The 19,894-nt window shown below is 34.4% G+C and overlaps 1 protein-coding gene across 1 annotated transcript; it reads right to left on the reverse strand.

Moving 5' to 3' along the window:
- Window positions 1–1,132: 1,132 nt before the first annotated feature.
- On the reverse strand, window positions 1,133–17,208 carry LOC107937029 (stromal processing peptidase, chloroplastic). Its single transcript, XM_016869838.2, has 24 exons — window positions 16,698–17,208; window positions 16,254–16,551; window positions 15,898–16,139; window positions 15,262–15,460; window positions 14,834–14,881; window positions 14,526–14,633; window positions 14,245–14,433; window positions 13,853–14,152; window positions 13,141–13,242; window positions 12,326–12,460; window positions 11,846–12,070; window positions 11,057–11,260; window positions 10,767–10,937; window positions 10,100–10,249; window positions 9,575–9,712; window positions 9,164–9,391; window positions 8,922–9,074; window positions 8,603–8,729; window positions 3,127–3,247; window positions 2,661–2,781; window positions 2,480–2,560; window positions 2,205–2,306; window positions 1,853–2,003; window positions 1,133–1,513 (listed from the first exon to the last, which is right to left on the reverse strand). Exons 1-24 carry the CDS (start codon window positions 16,862–16,864, stop codon window positions 1,422–1,424), a joined length of 3,852 nt encoding a protein of 1,283 aa, XP_016725327.2. The 5' UTR covers window positions 16,865–17,208; the 3' UTR covers window positions 1,133–1,421.
- Window positions 17,209–19,894: the final 2,686 nt, after the last annotated feature.

The following is a 19,894-nucleotide window of genomic DNA, read 5'->3' on the forward strand; positions in this document are numbered from 1 at the left end:
CGCTCTTAAAGGAATTGTATTTTTTTTAAATCTTTTCCAAATTTTCAACATTAGGACGTTAATTGATCAATACGGTACCAATTTTGGGCGTTGTGAGGGTGTTAATCCTTCCTCGCGCGTAACTGACTCCCGAATCCGTTTTCAAATTTTTCGTAGACCAAAAACGTTGTTTTAATAAATCGAAATGCTTTATTAAAATGATCGATCACAAGGTGACCCGATCACACCTAAACAAAAAGGATTGGTGGCGACTCCATTTTCGTTTTAAAGTCGACCCCTGTTTTTCAAAATAAAAATGGTTTCGACAACCACCACTTTAGGTGGAATTTAAAATATGAGATTGAACTATCGAGATCCCCTCTTAAAATTACTCACAAATTTTAAAATTTTTCCATATTTTTATCTAAATAGATAAATTTATTTTTAAAATTTTGAAAATAATAAAATTTTCCTACAAATCCCTCGTTCAAACACACTCTTATTTTATAAATAAAATAAAAGAATTCGTACAATTGTAAAAAATAAAAAAAATAAAAAAAAACTCCTAAAAGAATCCCAAAATTCTCTTTAAATTTCAGAATGAATCTTCAATGGAATTTGAGACTTGAGAGCCATTCAAGATGCACAAAACCAAATTTATTTAATTATCTTTCATCTTTCATTAAATGATTTAATCGGTTCCATTTTTACGAAAATTACTTGAAGTTAAAGTCATGTGCATTTCACAAACATTGTGATTTTTGGTATTACCATAAAAAATAGAGGAAAAATATTTATCAGAGAATGTTAGGAATTTAAATTAAGCATAATTAAAATAAAAATATATATATTTAGAAATAAATTCTTAATTTTTGAGATTCTTTTGATTTTTATTTTATGATCTTTTTAAATTTTCTAACATTTCTTAGAAAAGTTTTTTAAAACAAAATTGACATTTGATACACCGAGCTAACCAAACCGAGAATACACCCATTGTACATGGGTCATTAGGTATTAAGCCCTTTTATATTTCTGGATAAGGGGAAAAAGTTATGAACTAGCCAACCAACTTGACTCAAAAATGCAGTCAGCATACATGAGTGACGTGAGAAACGAAAACCCACACCATATACATGCTATACTTCCTGCAGAATGAGGTCTGAAATCATTATTTTTCCTAATATCTATTTGATTAGGAGCTTTATTCAGCCAAAATTCCCAAAGAATACAAAGCCTGTTGGTATCAAAATCATGTAATTACATTTCAATGTGTGACATTGACATACATATAGCAGCATCTTCATGGTTGGCTTGATTCCATATGAATTTGTTGCGTTGATCCTCGAATAATCCTCCTCAACGCTTCCACTTGGGAGAGATTTCCCATCGTTGCTCTAAACCCACCTTTTTGCCGACACAACAGCATCTGGCATCAAACAAGTTCATGTTGTTGGCCTTGTCATGGTAGATAAACCACGCCCTACAGGAATAACTCCTTGAAAGCCTTCGTTTGATTCTTCCTCTTCTAAGGAAGCTGCACACAAGTTCATCCAACCAAATCAAGGGAAAATAACCCATAAAGTTTTTGAGTGTAGAATTTAGTATAAAATTAACTTTTAGAAATTGTGATAATAACTGCTTTTAACTATCGAGAAAATGTGAGGCATATTGTCTATACTGTTACTAAAAATTAATCTAATTATTATATTATTATATTATTTATTCCTTGTTTCCATGTCCTAATTATCCACATATTGTCCATGGCATCTCATACCCATGTCCAACTTTGCCTTAATCCAATTTCCACAATCTAGCCCATTGGTTTTAAGATTTTTATCAGGTTCAAGGCATTTAAATTGAAGCATATCCTCACCCATAGCACCTTCACCGGCATTAACCCCTGCAATTCCAATACATGAGTAAAAAGAATCTTCGTCCACTTTCAGCTGGTCGTAAGCAAGGTAGATGTCCTCAATAGAAGCGGCCTCATATAGAGAAGTAAGCTCTTTGACGCATGATATGTCCTGAATTCCAAAAAATAAAAAAATTGGGAATTTATTACCGTCACCATGAGACTGGTAAGAATGAGCAAATTTTGGTCCATCTTTTACACATCAAAATAAGTTTCAAATATAAAAATTATCTCAAGTATTGGGATTTGGAAAATAAGAATATAATAGTAACACAATATAACATAACACTGAACTGTCTAATTTTCATTTCACCTTTCTAGGAACCGAAGAAGATTGTAGGTGAGCCAACAATCCTAGCCAATATGCATTTGACTTTATTTCTGCTTCGTGTCTCATTAAAAGAGTCCTCTTTGCCTGTAGATTCAAGGATTGCTTTTATAAACTTCAACAAATGAAAGCTAGCTTGTCTAAGTAAAACTGTAAATTCTGCTTTTTTTTCACCTGAACCACATTCTTCCATAACAATTTCCAGTTACTTGGTAACATAAAATAACTCATTAAGTCATATTAGTTGTATAAGAACTAACCCTCTCCAGTTCCCGTGGAGCAACCTTGTTGGAGTGCAAACCTCTAAGAACATTCTTGCAAGCATCAACAGCTTTATATACCTGGAAGTTAATCCCAAAAATAGGTGATGAGGTAAAAAAGACAACAATAACTGCAAAAACAACAAAAGAATGCAGATCTATCTGTCGATTGATTGCCCACCTTGCTAGGAGTTGATGTTACAGATATGACATACCATCCAAGCTTAAGTCGATCAAACAAGTTCAACTCAAATGAGACATCATATGTTAACCCAAGGGAGTCCCGGACGGTTGTAAAAAGCCTGTGTCAAGTAGGGCAGAATTTGTATTAGATAATTCCCAAAGATGTATGGATTTGTTAAGGATGCCCCAGAAGAGTAAAAACTTGAAACACTTAAAACATGAACAGAACTTTTATTAGTACATGAACAGAACTTTTATTATTTTAACTAACAATTGCAAGTGAATAATCCTAACAGTCTTGATTGCAATTTCAACGCTCAGGACTTGTGACATCTAACAGCGAAACAAGGTACAAGCTGCCACAGCAATCAATAATTGATCATTTTGCAACCACTAAAAAATGTGCATTTGTGATCAATGCAGATTCACTTGCTCAATATATGCAGTTGGCTAAGAAGAATTACCTAGAATTTATAACCTCAGCTAGCAGCCCCATTGTTATGCCAAAGAAAAGTGGATGATCACGAAGCTTTCTTTGCAGATCCTTCTGAACATTGTTTCCCTCCTCGGAATGGAGTTGTGCTTCTGCAAAGTAAATGACCAGCCATGAGAGATGAAAAGTACCTTCTTTTTTTTTTTTTTTTCAAGGAAAATACATCTCATTTTGACACAAGTATTTAAGAATATAAATAATTTTTTTTTCATTTAAAAACCATTCAAAGTTACTTTAACTTGTATTCTGCATTACTAACAAATCCATTGGCTCAGACAATAAATGCGGACCCTTTTGGCTCGCAAAGAAACCAAAAACATGGGACATAGAAGTATTGATAGTCAGCTTTGGCATCTCACAGCACAATAAAATCCTGCTTTATCTAAGAGAAGCTTGGTAAAGCGCACTCTCAATTCCCTCAGGGACTCCTACCATTCTTCCCTCTATGGAACCAGGTCAAATTCTCAACTATGTTATAATAGGAAGGGAAAGACAAAGCAAAGGCAAATTGAAAGGTAGACTAAATGGCCATGCACAAGCTGCTAAGAAATGGAATTGCTCTGTTTGCAAAAAATGCAAGATTGTTAAAGACCCAGGTCAGAACAACAGTGGCCACATGATTCTCAAAAGCTTAAGCTTAAGCTCAAGTGTTGTTTCTGGTTAACTAGAACCGTTCCAGGGGTCTGATCATTCACATTCATATCCAATGTGTGATGGACTCTACATGAGTATCATCATGACCAGACATCATGATCAAAACCCACACTACAGGAACCAAGAACCAAGTTCATACCAGTGCAATGTTAGAGGCTTAGAGCTCACATTGTCAGATGCACTGACATCAACTGTAGTGATCCAGATCTAAGCAACTTCTATTGTGTGCTTATGTGGCTCTCAAAACCTGGAACTGAAGTTGTTACAAGTAATTGACTATAACACATGTGAGTCTTAATTTTCACATTCACATTCACGTTCAATATGCGATGGAGTATTGCAGACCCATCAACTTAAATCCTTGATATCCTCACCAAGACTTCACATTTCAGTCATAATCAGTTCCACGCCACATAAACAAGATCTTACCAGCATGATGTGGGAGTCCAGACTGGCAGGCATGTACTCTAACACCAACTTAAGGCCCCAAATTCAACCACCACATACCTAGCAAGTTATAAAGCCTAAACCATGTTATCCTCCAATGACTAAGCTCAAGCTGTTCTCAGTGATTGACTAGAACCTTTACAAGGGTCTCATAAATCACATTCATACCAATGTTCAGTTGGTTACCACAATTCATACATCTTACAATTTAATCCACTCAACAGCAAGCTTGATGGCATGGCTTTTCTAATTGTTCTTATATTAGTAATTAATATAGGACACTATGAAAGCTTGCACTCCCTGGCAGTCCAACGAGCTAAAGACTTGGATGGAAAAAGAATATCAAATTTCTACAAATCATTAGGGAACTCACTGTAGGAATATTCTGTAAATATTTTAGGAATATTTTGTAGATATTTTCTTTATTAAAATCCCTTATTTTAAGGGATCATATCTCCTATTTAGTATCTTTCCTAACTTAGAGTTTCCTAAAGTAGTGTCATAGGTTGTATATAAAAACTCTGATTTATGTTCTATTTAGTATCAAATACTCTGATTTCTACATGGTATCAGCTTAGGTTACGATTTCTTTTTCAACCTAGACCATGTCCGAAACTCCTTCTCCTACTTCGGAGATTACTTCAAATCCAGAAAATTTTTCTGGTTCCGATGCTCCATCAGATTCGTCTGGTCTGACTATCACCTGCCATCAATTGAATGGCAACAATTTTCTTGAAGGGTCTTGTGAAGGTAATCTGGTCATAAAAGATCCAGAAGGTAACCTTTCTTCTACTGCATTTTTCTCCTCCCAGTTGACTCCTAATTGGATCCTCGATTCTGGTGCTACGGATCATATGACTGGTAACAAGGCATTGTTTCACAATTTTTTCCATACCTTTGGTAAAGCTGTCAAAACGGCTGATGGTACCTTGTGCAAAATAGAGGGACATGGCACTGTTATTCTCAATGAACAGATTGCACTTAAAAATGTTCTCTTTGTACCAAATCTGGCGTGCAATCTCATCTCTGTTAGTAAATTGTCCACAGACTTGCACTGCTCTGTAATTTTTAATGATCGTGATTGTACTTTGCAGGCACTGAACTCGAAGAAGATGATTGGTAAGGCCAGCTTGCATAATGGTCTCTACATCCTCCCTACCTCTCCTAAAATTGAGATCTCCAAGTCATTTACCGCTTTAGGAAAAGTTGATACTGTTATGTTATGGCACTTTCGTTTAGGCCATCCTAGTTTCCAATACCTTGCAAAATTGTTTCCTGCTCTATTCATTAATAAAAGGCCTAATTCTTTTTTCTTGCAAAGTTTGCTCTCTTGCCAAACATACTAAATCATCTTATTTTCCTTCTACATACAAGCCTTCTTACCCTTTTGCTTTGATCCATAGTGATATTTGGGGCCCTTCTCGGGTGAAGAATGCTGATAATTGTAAGTGGTTTATCACTTTTATTGATGATCACAGTAGGATAACTTGAACTTATTTGCTGAAAGATAAATCTGAAACTGCTAGTGTTTTTGTGCAATTTTATAACATGGTTCTCACTCAATTTGGGTCTAAAATCCAGCTCTTTAAATCTGATAATGGCAGTGAATTTTTTGCTAGGTCTTTAGGTGATTTTTTTAAGGAAAATGGCATAGTTCAGATTAGTTCTTGTGTTGGAACCCCACAGCAAAACGGCGTTGCCGAAAGAAAAAATAGGCACCTTCTTGAAGTTACTCGTTCTCTTCTATTTACCACTAATGTTCCTAAATATTTGTGGGGGGAAGCCTTATTAACTGCCACATATTTAATCAACCGGATGCCTAGTAAGGTTTTAAAATTTCAAACGCCTCAATCTATATTTTTGCAGCACTTTCCTCATTTTAAGCCTATCTCCTCCATTCTGCCACTTAAAATTTTTGGCTGCACTGTTTTTATCCAAAATATTGCTCCTAATAAGTCCAAGTTAGATCCTAAGTCTTTAAAATGTGTATTGGTTGGGTATTCTTCACTTAAGAAGGGTTATAAATGCTATCATCCTCCTTCTAAACGATTTTTCACCACTATGGATATAACATTTTATGAGTAGGATTCCTATTTCACTCAGGCTGAAATTCAAGGGGAAACACGGAGTGATTTTCAGCCACAACAGGTATCTCCTTCTAATCTTCATTCTCAACCTTCAGAATTGCCATCTTGTTCGCCATTACCTGCAGATCTGTCACCTGTGAATGCTCCCATTGATTCTCCTGTAGTACCTATGACTAATTCACCTACACCCACTTTAAACACTCTTCCTGAAAATACACCTACTCCAATTGACAGTCTTCAAAAAACACCATCACCCAAACAGCTTCATGTCTACAGAAGAAAAAGAAGACATATCCCTGAGACTGTTTTGCAATCTGATTCTTGCCGAGAATTGGATTTGGGTCCAGCTGCCGAAATGGAAGAAGAAATCAGTAAGTCCACTACTCTAGATGACTTTCCTATTGCTATTAGAAAAGGGGTTAGACAGTGCACCAAGCATCCTATTGAAAAATTTACTGGTTATAATTCATTGATGCCGTCTTTTCAAGCATTTACAGCAACTTTGGATAAAGAACAGGTTCCCACAAGCATAGCTGAAGCTCTAAAGGATCCAAAATGGAGAAGGGCTGTTGAAGAGGAAATTTGTGCACTAGAGAAAAATGCTACTTGGACCATTACAGACCTTCCTCAAGGAAAAAAGGCTGTCGGCTGTAAATGGATCTTTGCTGTAAAGTATAACTCCAATGGCAGTATCCAACGATACAAAGCTAGACTAGTGGCCAGAGGTTTCACGCAAACATATGGGATAGACTTCACAGAAACTTTTGCACCTGTGGCAAAGCTTAACACTATTCGAGTACTCCTAAGTTTGGCTGTAAATTGCGATTGGAAATTACACCAACTTGATGTAAAAAACGCATTTCTTAATGGCAAGCTTGAGGAAGAAGTCTATATGCAATTGCCACCTGGCTCAAAGTCTATTGAAGGTAGCAACAAGGTTTGCAAGCTCAACAAGTCTCTATACGGGTTAAAACAATCACCCAGAGCTTGGTTCGAGAGGTTCACTAAAGTCATTCTTCAAAATGGCTACAAGCAGTCCCTTGCCGATCATACGCTTTTCATCAAGGTAACTTCTACAAATAAGAAAGCTATCCTAATTGTGTATGTGGATGACATCATTCTTACTGGAGATGATGAGGAAGAGATTAGCAATTTGAAGAAGTTGTTAAACAGGGAATTCGAAACCAAAGACTTGGGAAAGCTAAGGTATTTCCTAGGAATGAAGGTGGCAAGATCAAAAGAAGGACTTGTGATCAACCAGAGAAAGTATGTACTTGATTTACTCAAAGAAACTGGTTTTCTTGGCTGTAAGCCGGCTGATACACCAATGGAGGCAAACTTGAGATTCAATAAAGAAGATGAGTCCTTAGTAGACAGAGAGAAATTTCAAAGGTTAGTTGGGAAACTAATCTACTTATCCTTGACAAGGCCAGATATAGCTTTTCCCGTAAATGTGATAAGTCAACACATGACTAATCCTACTGAAGAGCATATGGCAGCAGCAAATAGAATTCTCAAGTACTTGAAGAAAACTCCAGGACACGGCTTAATGTTTAAGAAGACACAGGACAGAACTGTTAAGATTTTTACAGACTCCAGTTGGGCTGGAGATCTCACTGAAAGAAGATCCACTAGTGGGTACTGCACTTTTGTTTGGGGTAACCTTACAACTTGGAGAAGTAAGAAACAATCTGTTGTTTCAAGAAGTAGTGCTGAAGCTGAATTTAGAGCACTAGCTTTGGGGATATGCGAAGGAATTTGGCTACTTAAATTACTAAAAGAACTTGGCACAAATCAGGAGGATCACTTTGAAGTTTTGTGTGATAATCAATCTGCCATTCAGATTGCCAAGAACCCAGTTCAACATGACCGAACAAAGCATGTTGAAATTGATAGGCATTTTATTGCTGATCAAGTCAACAAAAAGACAGCCACTCTTTCTTACATTCCTTCAGAAGGACAGATTGCAGACATTCTTACCAAGGCTTTGCCAAAACCTGTGTTCAATAAATTCCTATTCAAGCTGGGATTATACAATGTATATTCTCCAGCTTGAGGGGGAGTGTAGGAATATTCTGTAAATATTTTAGGAATATTTTGTAGATATTTTCTTTATTAAAATCCCTTATTTTAAGGGATCATATCTCCTATTTAGTATCTTTCCTAACTTAGAGTTTCCTAAAGTAATGTCATAGGTTGTATATAAAAACTCTGATTTATGTTCTATTTAGTATCAAATACTCTGATTTCTACACTCACCATCAGTAATTGGAATATCAGCAACTGACTCCAATAGGTCTTTCCCATCAATTGTAAAACCCCAACGGTTAGGTGCAGGGCCTGCGATATAAGCACAAGCCCTTTCATCGGTGTCCTTCAAAAATACCTGTTTGAAAGAAAAAAAACACATCGGGTTGAAGAAAATCATATGTAAAGAATTTCTACGAAGAAACCAAAAGAATGCATGGGTAAATGCACAGAACAATTCCAGAAAATTTTCCCAAATACATGATGTAACTATAACTTGAGAAATATCTTCAGAAAAAAAAAATTGCTATAACTCGAGAAATGGTCTCACTTGTTGAAACTGCAAGTCAGATGGAGAAATTCGAAACAAGATTGGACTAAATTCAGGCTCTCTTTCAGAGTCTCTTGATGCTCTAACTGTTCCCAGATAATCCAGAATACAGGACTCAATCTCCTCCTGTGAGAAGTCCCCTACAATACTTACCTGAACAAAGAAGACAAACAGATTTAGATTAAAAGAAAGCTCATTTTGAATGTCAGCTACGGTGTGAAGATTTGAGAGTGAATATTTACCTCCATATTATCAGCTACAAACTGATTCATCACAGCATCTTTTACAGATTTGAGTGTTAAATTTTGTAATGATTTTGGAGTAGGTTCAACAAAGCGCTCATCACCATCCATCATTGCCAACATGAGTTTGTGAGCAGTTGAGCGTTCCAAACTCTTTGGAATAGACCGATAGTAAGACAAATACAGTTGTCTAGCTCTATCAAATGCATCCTCAAGCCAGACACTATGCTGCAAATCAGAAGCCCTCATTTATTACAACACAATATCATTACATCATAATTTTATGATAAAAATCAAGTTTCCACAAAGGACCAACCCTTTCCCAGCATTAATATGTTTCTTACACTAGATAACTAGTAAAAAAAAAGAAAATATCAACATGTATAGATATAATTATCAACATGGTGATACCTCAAGCACCATATGAAGTAACTGGAAAGCAGCATGCATCCCATTGTCTCTCAATGTAAAACGGAACTCCATCGAAATAAATTCCTCAGTGGACTCCAAGGAGCAATTTATCAGGTGATTCACACAAAAAAGTTCTACCTGGTAATCACATCAAAACACAAAACACACATAAGAAAAATAATAGGTGGGCAAAGAGGCTGAGAATTTTTAGTGAGATTATAACAGCGTGAAAGTAGTAGCAATTGGAATGGACCAAGTTATAACAAATCACTATTGAATATTGATAGAGCTGAGAGAAATGAATGTATGATCTTTGCAAAAGAGATCAATAGGAAGTGATCCTCAATTTTTCATTTAGCAAAAAGACCAAATATTTTATCATCACTCAACATGCATTTCCATACTTTTTTTCCCAGTCAAATACTATTTAAAAAGTTGAACCCATTAAGCCAAGAAAATAATCATTTTCACAGCTTTTTTCAAATTATCTATTTAAGAAGTAATAAGAACATGAAAAAAAATGACCTGTTCCCTTGAGAAGTTGCCAACTCGACCACCTTCACTGAGAGTTCGGACACCAACTACTACCGCTCCTTTAGAACCAGAAGTTTCAGCAGCTCTTCCCCCACCAACTATGAGACGCATTACACCTCCCCTGGTTTCATTCTTTGAGATCTAAACAAAGAAAAAGGTTTCATATGAATGAATTTTCAAACAATTCCAAGAAAGAGAAAGACATGTGGAACCGACCAGACATACTATTGTTTCTAAACTCATTTAATACATCCATGATGAGTGTAATAGAAATCAAATCTCATCAGCCAATCAAATAGCACCTAGTTGAGGTCTTCATGCAAAGATACATATTTTGAATCTGAGATTTGTAAAGAAATATCATCTAAATTTAGTAATCCAAGAATCTACTTGCCTCAACAAGAAATTACTGTCAAGGAAAAAAGAAAAGTTGAAGAATAACTCAGGATAAGACATTTCAACCAACAAATTCAAACACACACAACATAGAAACATTAAGCAGAACCGTAAGATTTATTTGGTAGATCAGGACTTAATCTTCCGAAAACTACATGGAAAAACAAAGGACTCAAATCCACACATATCAGATAGTACTATAGACCCAAATAACCATTAATTGGTCAAAAAAGTAACTAAAAGCAACAAATGCAAGGCATACTTTATAATTTACTGGAATTCCATTAGAAAGACGGCATTGAGTAATCCCTGTTTCCTTGTCGTGCAATTTTGTGACATTTATTTCAGGACTAAGAGGAATAAAAGAAGGCTTCTGCTGCATTCTTAACTCCTGCAACTGCTGCGGAGATATTAATTCTTTTGGCACCTCAAGCTGCAGAAAAGAAAAGAAATTTAGTAGCGACCTTCCTTGAATATACTTCTGCAAAGATAATATAAGCAAACAAAGTTCAGAGTGGAATTTAATATTTTAATATAGGTATAGAAGAAGACCTCAGGCTCAGCTTCAATATGTTCTTTCAATCCTGATTCTATAGAAGATATGATCTCACTTGCAGTTATCTTGAATTCAGTTTCACCAATGCCATCGATGTGGACTTTCTTCGGAACACACGCAACAACTGCTGCTGGTAGGGGTGCAGTAGGTTTTCCAAAATCAGAGATAAATTCTAACACCTGAGCACCTATAGAGTTGACCTACATGACAGACCAGTCAAAAAAAAGTATGTAAGGAATTTGTTTTAATTTAAAATTGTGATGTTATCTGCCAAGAAACGAGAAAAATCACATGTTTAAAGTTACACCTGTCTCATGCACTAGCACTACACGGAAAACCCACATCTATAAACCAACTTGATATTTCTTTCCAAGGAATGAATAAAATCTTTGAGCTAAATCATGTTTTGCGCAACTGACTAGAACAAAGGAATTTAAGAGTTATAGTCCTTTAAATCATAGCAACTAGCTCTGTTATGGTATGCAGGGGACACAAAAACAGAGCATTACAGGCAATGTGAACTAAAAGCCATGGTGAAATTGACGGTATACATCCAAGATGCACAATTTTCACAAAGACAGAAAAATTGTGTGCAGGACTGTTCCAAAACATCCTATTAACAGACTTAAACCAACATTAGTTCCACTGCCCTAGCTCATAAGCTCAACTATATGGAGCAAATATGCCTGATTAAAACAGAAAAGAAAAAAAAAAAAAAGCTCATGGGGAGAACAGAAAGCATGAAGAACACTGACAGAGGCTAAGATCATTATCAATGAACTTACTTCATCAAGAGTAACTGTTCCAGCAACAGCCATCAAACTCTCATGTCCTTGTCTCTGATCCATAACTATATGGCCCAGTGCATCACTTTCCATAATAAAATCCAAATTGTCAACTGATGACACATTGTCAATCATTGCTGACAGCTGTTCACTATCTTTTAGCAGTGCATCCATATAGCGAGTCAATTCACCCTTAGTAACACCAAATTCCTTGAGCCTTCGAACCTGTGATCAACAGAATATATTAGGATTTAAAGCCATTTGATGTTGAATCAATCAAAGCAATATTCTATTATCACCCCATAATAAACACATAAGGAAGGAAAAGTTGGGAGGTAACAGCAGGAGAACAATGTGCTATTTAACCCATTGTTATTCCAACAAGAGCATCAGGACAATTACTCGACCACACCATTCACCAATGAAGAATGAATCAACAGAAGAAAATAGAAGAAATTGTATACGATAGGAAACACAAACCTCTTGAACAGCAACCTTAATTGCATTCTGCCAATTCTTGGGCTCTGCTGTGATCGTAAGAGTTGTGACAGTGCATCCTTCTCTTCCTGAATCACTATGGTCCAACTCAACTGAAGTAAACGGTGGATTTGAACTCTGCAAAATGCCATAGATTAGCCCAAAGTTTCAAAAGAAATGTTTATGTTATTCTTGTGACTTGGAAGTGGGATGTATGGTGGGTGGCAATAAACAAAATGTGCAATTCAACTTTTATGGTATACTGCTTTAGGAGATCAACTTCAATTCAGATGTAATGATTTGCCACTCAAAATGACTTGCAAAAGCAGATCACAGAAACAAAGGTTGAAATTCTAGAAAAAGAACAGAAGATATAGTATGAATTCTCTAGTTAACTTGACCCCATTTCTGGGAAAAAAATCATTGTAATTTGCCACTGTTAAAATTCCTGGTAAACCATTCCTTAAAATTAGTAATCTACCCCATATACCTAATACTATAACCCCCACGAGTTAATAATAACCCATTTGACATTATTATTCGAGTTCAATGGATTGCAACATAAACACAGTGTTAAACTAAATAAAATTGAGATGAAAATTGCCACTATGGTTAATTTGTTCTCAGTCGCAAGATAAGACAGGGAACAGCAATTGCATGCAAATTGGGACTCAATAAAGCTTTATTTGTGCAACATGAAGGAAGCATGATAAAGGGTAATTTCAGAATTAATCATACACCAAGGCATTTACATAAAAAGGCAAGTTTTCTAGGTAATAAAGCTGGAGGGGTGAAACGGAGTTGAAGAATCACCACACCTTGTATCTTGTATTAATACGAAAATGCAAGGCAGACAGAAATATCCTTTTCATCAGAACATTTCTCAAGTCTCTGAAAGTTCGAACCTTGCTCACAGGAATCTGCACAAAGATTTAGTGATTTACAACACAATAACCGAGTCTAATGCCACACCTAGGTCTAGTTGTTAAAGTTTCATGTGGTTGAATAACAATACAATTTAACAAGGGAGAAGACAGACTATCATACATAAATGAAGAAACGAACAATGCACCAGGAGAACACTGTACAACTACTAGGACAGCAATTTTTTTTCTGGGAATAGTATGAGGTAATTAATGAGAGAATGAATGTCAGTACAATTAAACTCTACATGAACGGAAAAAAAAAGGCATCTAAAATTTTTATTAGAAGAATCATTTGATCAACAAAGCATAAACTGCCTTTTTCCTGCTTATCTATGATGCTCTTACTTACAAACCAAACCATATGTTATGAACCATTAAGACCACCTTTGATAAAGCACATTCCTATTTACAATAAAACTAAAGCTGCAGAGAAGGGACCCTAATTAATCTAAAATTAGAGCAAAACAGCAGGCATTTTTAGCCCAAAGTCTTAGCACAACAGCAGAACATCAACATGTATTCCTGTGAAAATAAAGAGAATATGAAGATTTTAACTTTAGAAAATCTAATAAAAAATTCACTAAATAAGCTTAATCTTCCAAACCTTGCAGAACATGTTAATTGAAAAATTTTGAAGCAGCTCATGCTGAAATATTTCTGGAGGCTTCATGTCGGTATTATGTCCAGGAAGAGACCAATTGTGCTTTATAGGAGGACGAACAGCATGCCTTTCCTTTTTAAGAATTTTAGATTGATCTGAAGAATTAGATGATCTTTCATGAGATGAACTTCCAGCAAACCCAGCTGAGAGCTTCGGAACTAGAAAATTTGCCATGGCACCAAATGCACTAGAAGTAGGCGGTGAGGCCGTCTCATTTTCAAGGCCAGTTTGTTCAAAAACAGCCTGCATAAAATCAAATGTTGCAGTCAAGAACCTTAATGCTGCTTCTTAGGACAACAGGCACAAGAAATAATAATAAACAGCTTGTGCCATACTTCAATCTGATTTATTGTCTTTGAGATATTATCAATGTCCCCCACAATGTACAAAGTTGCATTAGCTGGAAAATACCACCGTTCATGAAATTTTCTTATTTTATCTGCATCCCACTTCTTGATCTGCTCCTCTAATCCAATTGGAAATCTTTTGCTTAGCTTGTTTTCAGAATGCAGATGTTGTAATAACTGCATTAAAAGAAAGAAATAATGATAAATTAGAACTCAAGCAAACTTAGAATGATAAACAAAACAAACCATAGTATCACCCTTATTAGCACCTGACAGTCAACACGGTACTCTATTGTATTCATCATTTGTAATTCTGAAAGTATAGCACGCCTCTCTTTTTCAACCCGCGAAGAAAGGAATTTCGGATGGAAAGCTATCTGTATGAATGAAACAGGAATGATAAGCTGAAATTTCTTTACTGTGCTTAATAGACTTCTTTTTAGGGACAGGTGGGAGGGGTGGGAAATGGGAAAGAAGAAGAAGTCCAGCTGCAATTGCATCAGCACTAAGTCCTTATCTTTAAAATGGGCCAAATTATCTTTCAAAAAAAAGACTTTGATGTAGTTGAGTTTCATACCTCATTCAAAGCATCCAGAACAAGTGGAAGTAAATCTTCATCAGCATCCTAGTAAACAAGTCATTCACCGTCAAATATACAAGAAACATTTTGTAGGAATAAACCCACCCCTTCAACCAATAGTCAGTTTGAAAATATCAACAGAGAATTCTTCCATTAATCTTTTCACAGATTGTCAGACAAATACAGAAAGATAAAATAGCTATGCTGAAACAAATTATACTTGTTCAAGCAGAGAAGAAAAACAGATATTAGAAATAAATATACAAATATAAAGAACATGGCAAAGATTAAAATACATATATATACAAAAAGTGGCAAAACACAAGAACTTAAATCCCTAAGGCAAGCAAAAAAGCAAAGGTAATACAACTGAGTCTGAAAGCCAATGTTGAAGAGTAATTGTATAGAAAAGGACAAGGACAAACCTTGGTACAAGTAGGTGAGTGGATGTGAAAAACTGTATGGTGAAAATCAGTGTAAGCATTGGAGCGAGCCCCAGTACCAAGAAGCTTTTCACGTTTCTTGCTTCCAAGGAATGCAACATGTTCAATCATATGAGCTATTCCTTGCTCATCATCTTCCTCATCAATCGATCCCACATGAACCTCCATGTGTGCTTCAAACCTAAAGTTATTTTAAAATATTACTATGTAAATGCAAGAAACAAAGAATAATGTCTCATCCACATGAAGTAGGTCTGTTGAAAAATGCCTCCTATTTCAGTATGTTATTATTTAAGAGTCAAATTTGAAGTTTTTGGATATTTAAACCCATCACAAGTACTGTGAATTCAAGATCCTGAAAACCATTAAGATGTAAAAGAAGCTGATTTTGAAACTCAAGATAACTATCAATTCTTATTACAATCTACATCTAGGAATTGAAGAGAACTAGTAAATTACGCTCATGTGATTTAATAATTTTAACACCCAAGAAGAATGGGAAAATAAACATTCAAACATGCACTTCTAAATGCTAATCAGGATGGAGTAAGATTTTATCTAAGAATTCTTTTACATCCTTAAAAACATGAGGCCGCTAAATTTGAGAGGGAATTATACCTGTTTGGTGGAACTTTATTTGGCAAAATAAGGTAGCGAAGGCCATTTTTCAATTGTCCTCGATGTAACTTTGGGTTGGAAGGAAGTTCAGTGGATAAAAACTCCTCTAGTTCAGCTGTTTGTAATTGAGGATATAATGAATCAAAATCCTGATTTTCCAGAAGACCATCCGGACAGGTAGTACTTGCAGCATGTGGTTCATCTGGACCAACAGTAGCACATGGAGGACAGAAACGCTTGCCCTGAAAGAATTGCTTAACAAGATTAACGAATTGAATAAAAATGACACTCAGGGATCTTTTTCATTTTTTTTCTCACTGAAGAAGTTGAAAGCAGCTCAAGATACGAATACTTACAGAAGTGCTGAATGTGCGGGTAGCGAGAGGAAAACGAGATTTATGGATAAAGAATGCTTGCGCAGATTTTGGGAGAGGAAAGGGGGTTGTCTCGCCGTAGCAGTTGCGGCTAAGGGAGGAACAGCATGGGATCCACTTCTTTAACTGCTGTGAGTGTGAGACAGAGGTACTCCATTTCCATGCTTTGGGAGCATCGCTCTTCTTCTTCTGCTTCATCTTCATCTGCCTCATACTATTATTATTTCTATTATGGTATGCCAATTCAATAGAATTTCCATCTCTAAGGTCACCTAGCCACCTTCATGCACCAAAATATCCCATTTTAGGCAAGGGTTTGCTATGTTGAGAATTGAGAGATAGCATTATTACTTGTAAAAAGATAAATTAAGCAAGTCCGATGCTTCAACATGAAAAAGATGAAGAAGAAGGAAAAGAAGAGATTACCGGGCAGCAGCAGCGGTTGGATGGAAACGGGTCAAAGGAATAGAAGCGGCGGGAACAGGAATGTTAACCCTAACTAAGCTTCTCCGGCCTCTGGAACCGGAAGAGTCCCATCGGTTATGAGGGACAAGGATTGCGGACATCACCGATGAACTTGACGATGTTGCCATCACTGCGGCTGCTAAACGGAAACGCTACGAGCTTATTTGAATTGTCTGGTAGTTGAGGAAGATAACTAACCAAATTGGAGAGATATTGGTTATTGCCCCTTTTTCTTTTTACTTCTCCCCTAAGGGTAATAACTGAGTTTATAAATAATTGCCCTTGTTTGATTTCACTATGATAATTGAGTCGAGTGATGATTTGGGTTTGTGAGAGGCCTCCTTCTCACCTTCACAATAATATCAATATAAAAATCTATTCCGGCTGAGCGGCCAATGCCATACGTATTTTCGCCAAGAAAAGTAAAACTACGCAAACATGAATGGAAAAACCAAGACCCACGTCACAATCGGGGCAATTGTGGTAACCACTTTCCTATTGGTTTAAGTAAAACTAGTTAAGAGATTTTGGATAAATAAGACACATTTTTTAAACGGATCGGGTTTTATGCAATTTCCTTTTGTTGTTGTTAATTTTATCTTTATTTTAGGAGTATTTGAAATATTTTGTAATAAATTTTTAAGTTGTTGAAAAATATTTATTTTAATATTTTTAAGTATATTTGATAGATTCTATTTTTTAATTTTTTTATATAAAAAAATTAATGCGAGTCGATCCGGGCTCGAGTTTAACATTTTTGTCTGAGCTAGGCTTGAGTAATATTTTGGACCTATTTTTCAAATTAGATCTAAACTTAGAAAACAAGCTTAAAATTTTATATCAATCTGAATTGATCTGATCCATGATCAGATTTATTTTAAATTCATCTTAAGTATTTCTACAGAATTACATATATATAATTTAATTTAATCTTTTATTATTACATAAATGTATTATACATTTTTAAATTTTATTCTCTTGACTTGTCTAAATGAACAAATTTAAGCAATATGATGTGAATATTCTATAAAAATATTTATTCTCTTAAAATGTGTATATTTAATGAAGAAAAATTTATTCATACTAAATTATAGATTAAAAGTCAGAAAGGAGATATTGGAAGGTTGAACAAATTGAGAAAGTTTTGATAACGGTAAAGTTATAAAGATGGAAGCAAGTAAAACACAAATAAAATCAATCACATTACGCAAACTTCCAAATTCAATCTTCTAATGATTGAATCCTTAAAATTAGTAACTAAACTAAATTAATTGTAATTTAATATAATTGAATAGCAACTTATTTATAAAACCAACAATTTTGTGAAAAGAATATTATGTTAGAGTTGGGCCTTGAAAGCTAATTCGAAAATTAGATAGTTTAGATAAAAATATAAGTCTAAAAAATGGATTTGAATAAAAAACAATACCCATTTTCTAAATGAGAAGGGCCTCGGGTAGGATTTTTGGGGCCCATCCCAACTCGAATGAGCCTAAATTTTTTTCTCTATTGTTTTGTTATTGTTATGTTGGTGTTTTACTGTCATTTCACCATTATATTACTACTATTTTATTATTATTGCTTGAATATTATATAACTCTTATTTTATTATTAATTTTGTTCCGTTTTGAGAGCCATTTGTTTGTTGTGCTGCAACTATCTTAATTTATTTTAGTATGAAGACTTTTTTTAAATGTATTTTAATTGTTTTTAGTGTATATGATATATTATATTTTTTATATTTGTTTTTATATAAAAAATAATCTAAAAAAATTAATACAGGTAGATCAGGTAGAACTCGAGTTTAACATTTTTAATCTGAGTCGAGTTTGGACAGAATTTTAGACCTATTTTTCGAATCAAGCCGAACCTGAACCTAGAAAACAAATCTAAAATTCTGTTGCCGGCCAACTCAGCCTATGATCAGATCTAATCTCAAGTAATCTATTTCCTTCCCTCAATTATAAAAGAATAAATATTCAAAAAATAATATTAAGCCTAAATTTAGGATTATCAAAATATAATTACAATGATACTCGATATTGATTTAATTATATATTTGAATTTAAATTAAATATTATGTATTAAGTAAGTGCATATTAAAAATTTTATATGAAAATAAAACAAAAAATAATTATTTAAATTATTTCGAATTAATATGTCAAAAAAATAAAAGTAACCATTTCTTAATAAAAATATGGTCCTCCATAATTCCATGTTTAATATGTTAAAATAACCAAATATTCCTTACAAGATTCACTTGTAAATTTTGAATAAATAAAAAGGAAAAATATTTGTTACAATGTTGGTAGAGATTTTAGATTTTATAAACAGGATTTGAGATTAATAAATGTCTTAAGATATTATAAAATATTAAAAATAAATAAATAAATATTTTAGGTTATTTTTATGTTTTTTTTTCCTTTTTACTTTTTATTAACGAAAAGGAATATCTAAAACGTATATGAAAATAATAATATTTTAGAAATCAATGATAATAAATAAACTTTTCATCCATAGTGAAAAAATTAATAAAATTATAATAGCACAATATTTAACAATTTGTTCCTGATTACTTCATAAAAATTCAAACGTTTACAAGAGTAAGTGTAAGAAGAAGAAAAACATACTTCAATTTGACGTAGATATTGGAAAAAAAAATTTCAATCGTGTGTGTATATATATATATAATATGTTTATCATTTTTGGGTAAATTACATCAACAATCTCTAAATATGTTTAGAATTATATTTTGGTAACTCAATTTTAAAATCTTACAAAAAAGTCATTAACATTATCAATTTCTTACAAAACGATCTCGCAATCGTTAACTGTCGTTAATGAGTACTGTCCATCCGGTATGGCACGTTAAAATGCCACGTAATTATTTTACATTTATTATATTAATTTTAGTTTACTACTTTGACTTCATTTTTATATTTATTTTATCATTTTAGATTTTTTAAGGTGGAATAGCAGGTAACACAAGCATCGGGAGCAACAACCAGCACATCCCAACACCCTGAATTGCTCCATCTCCTACTTTTTCAACTACTTCATCATTTTCCTCCATGACGTAGATGGCTTCTTCAGTTTTAACTCATTTAAGAAAGACGATAATGAAGGTTGTATCAGTTATTTTCGAGGGAAAAATCAAA

The sequence above is a fragment of the Gossypium hirsutum genome, chromosome A01 (genome assembly GCF_007990345.1).
Source record: "Gossypium hirsutum isolate 1008001.06 chromosome A01, Gossypium_hirsutum_v2.1, whole genome shotgun sequence".
Lineage (NCBI taxonomy): Eukaryota > Viridiplantae > Streptophyta > Magnoliopsida > Malvales > Malvaceae > Gossypium > Gossypium hirsutum.

Excerpts from the sequence above, each read along its gene's own strand:
- LOC107937029 (XM_016869838.2), bottom strand. The coding sequence starts at position 16,864 with ATGGCAACATCGTCAAGTTCATCGGTGATGTCCGCAATCCTTGTCCCT. Across the intron at positions 9,713-10,099 it reads GCAACTTCTCAAGGGAACAG|GTAGAACTTTTTTGTGTGAA; the intron begins GTCATTTTTTTT and ends TGTGATTACCAG. Across the intron at positions 1,514-1,852 it reads TGCCGGTGAAGGTGCTATGG|CTTCCTTAGAAGAGGAAGAA; the intron begins GTGAGGATATGC and ends ACTTGTGTGCAG.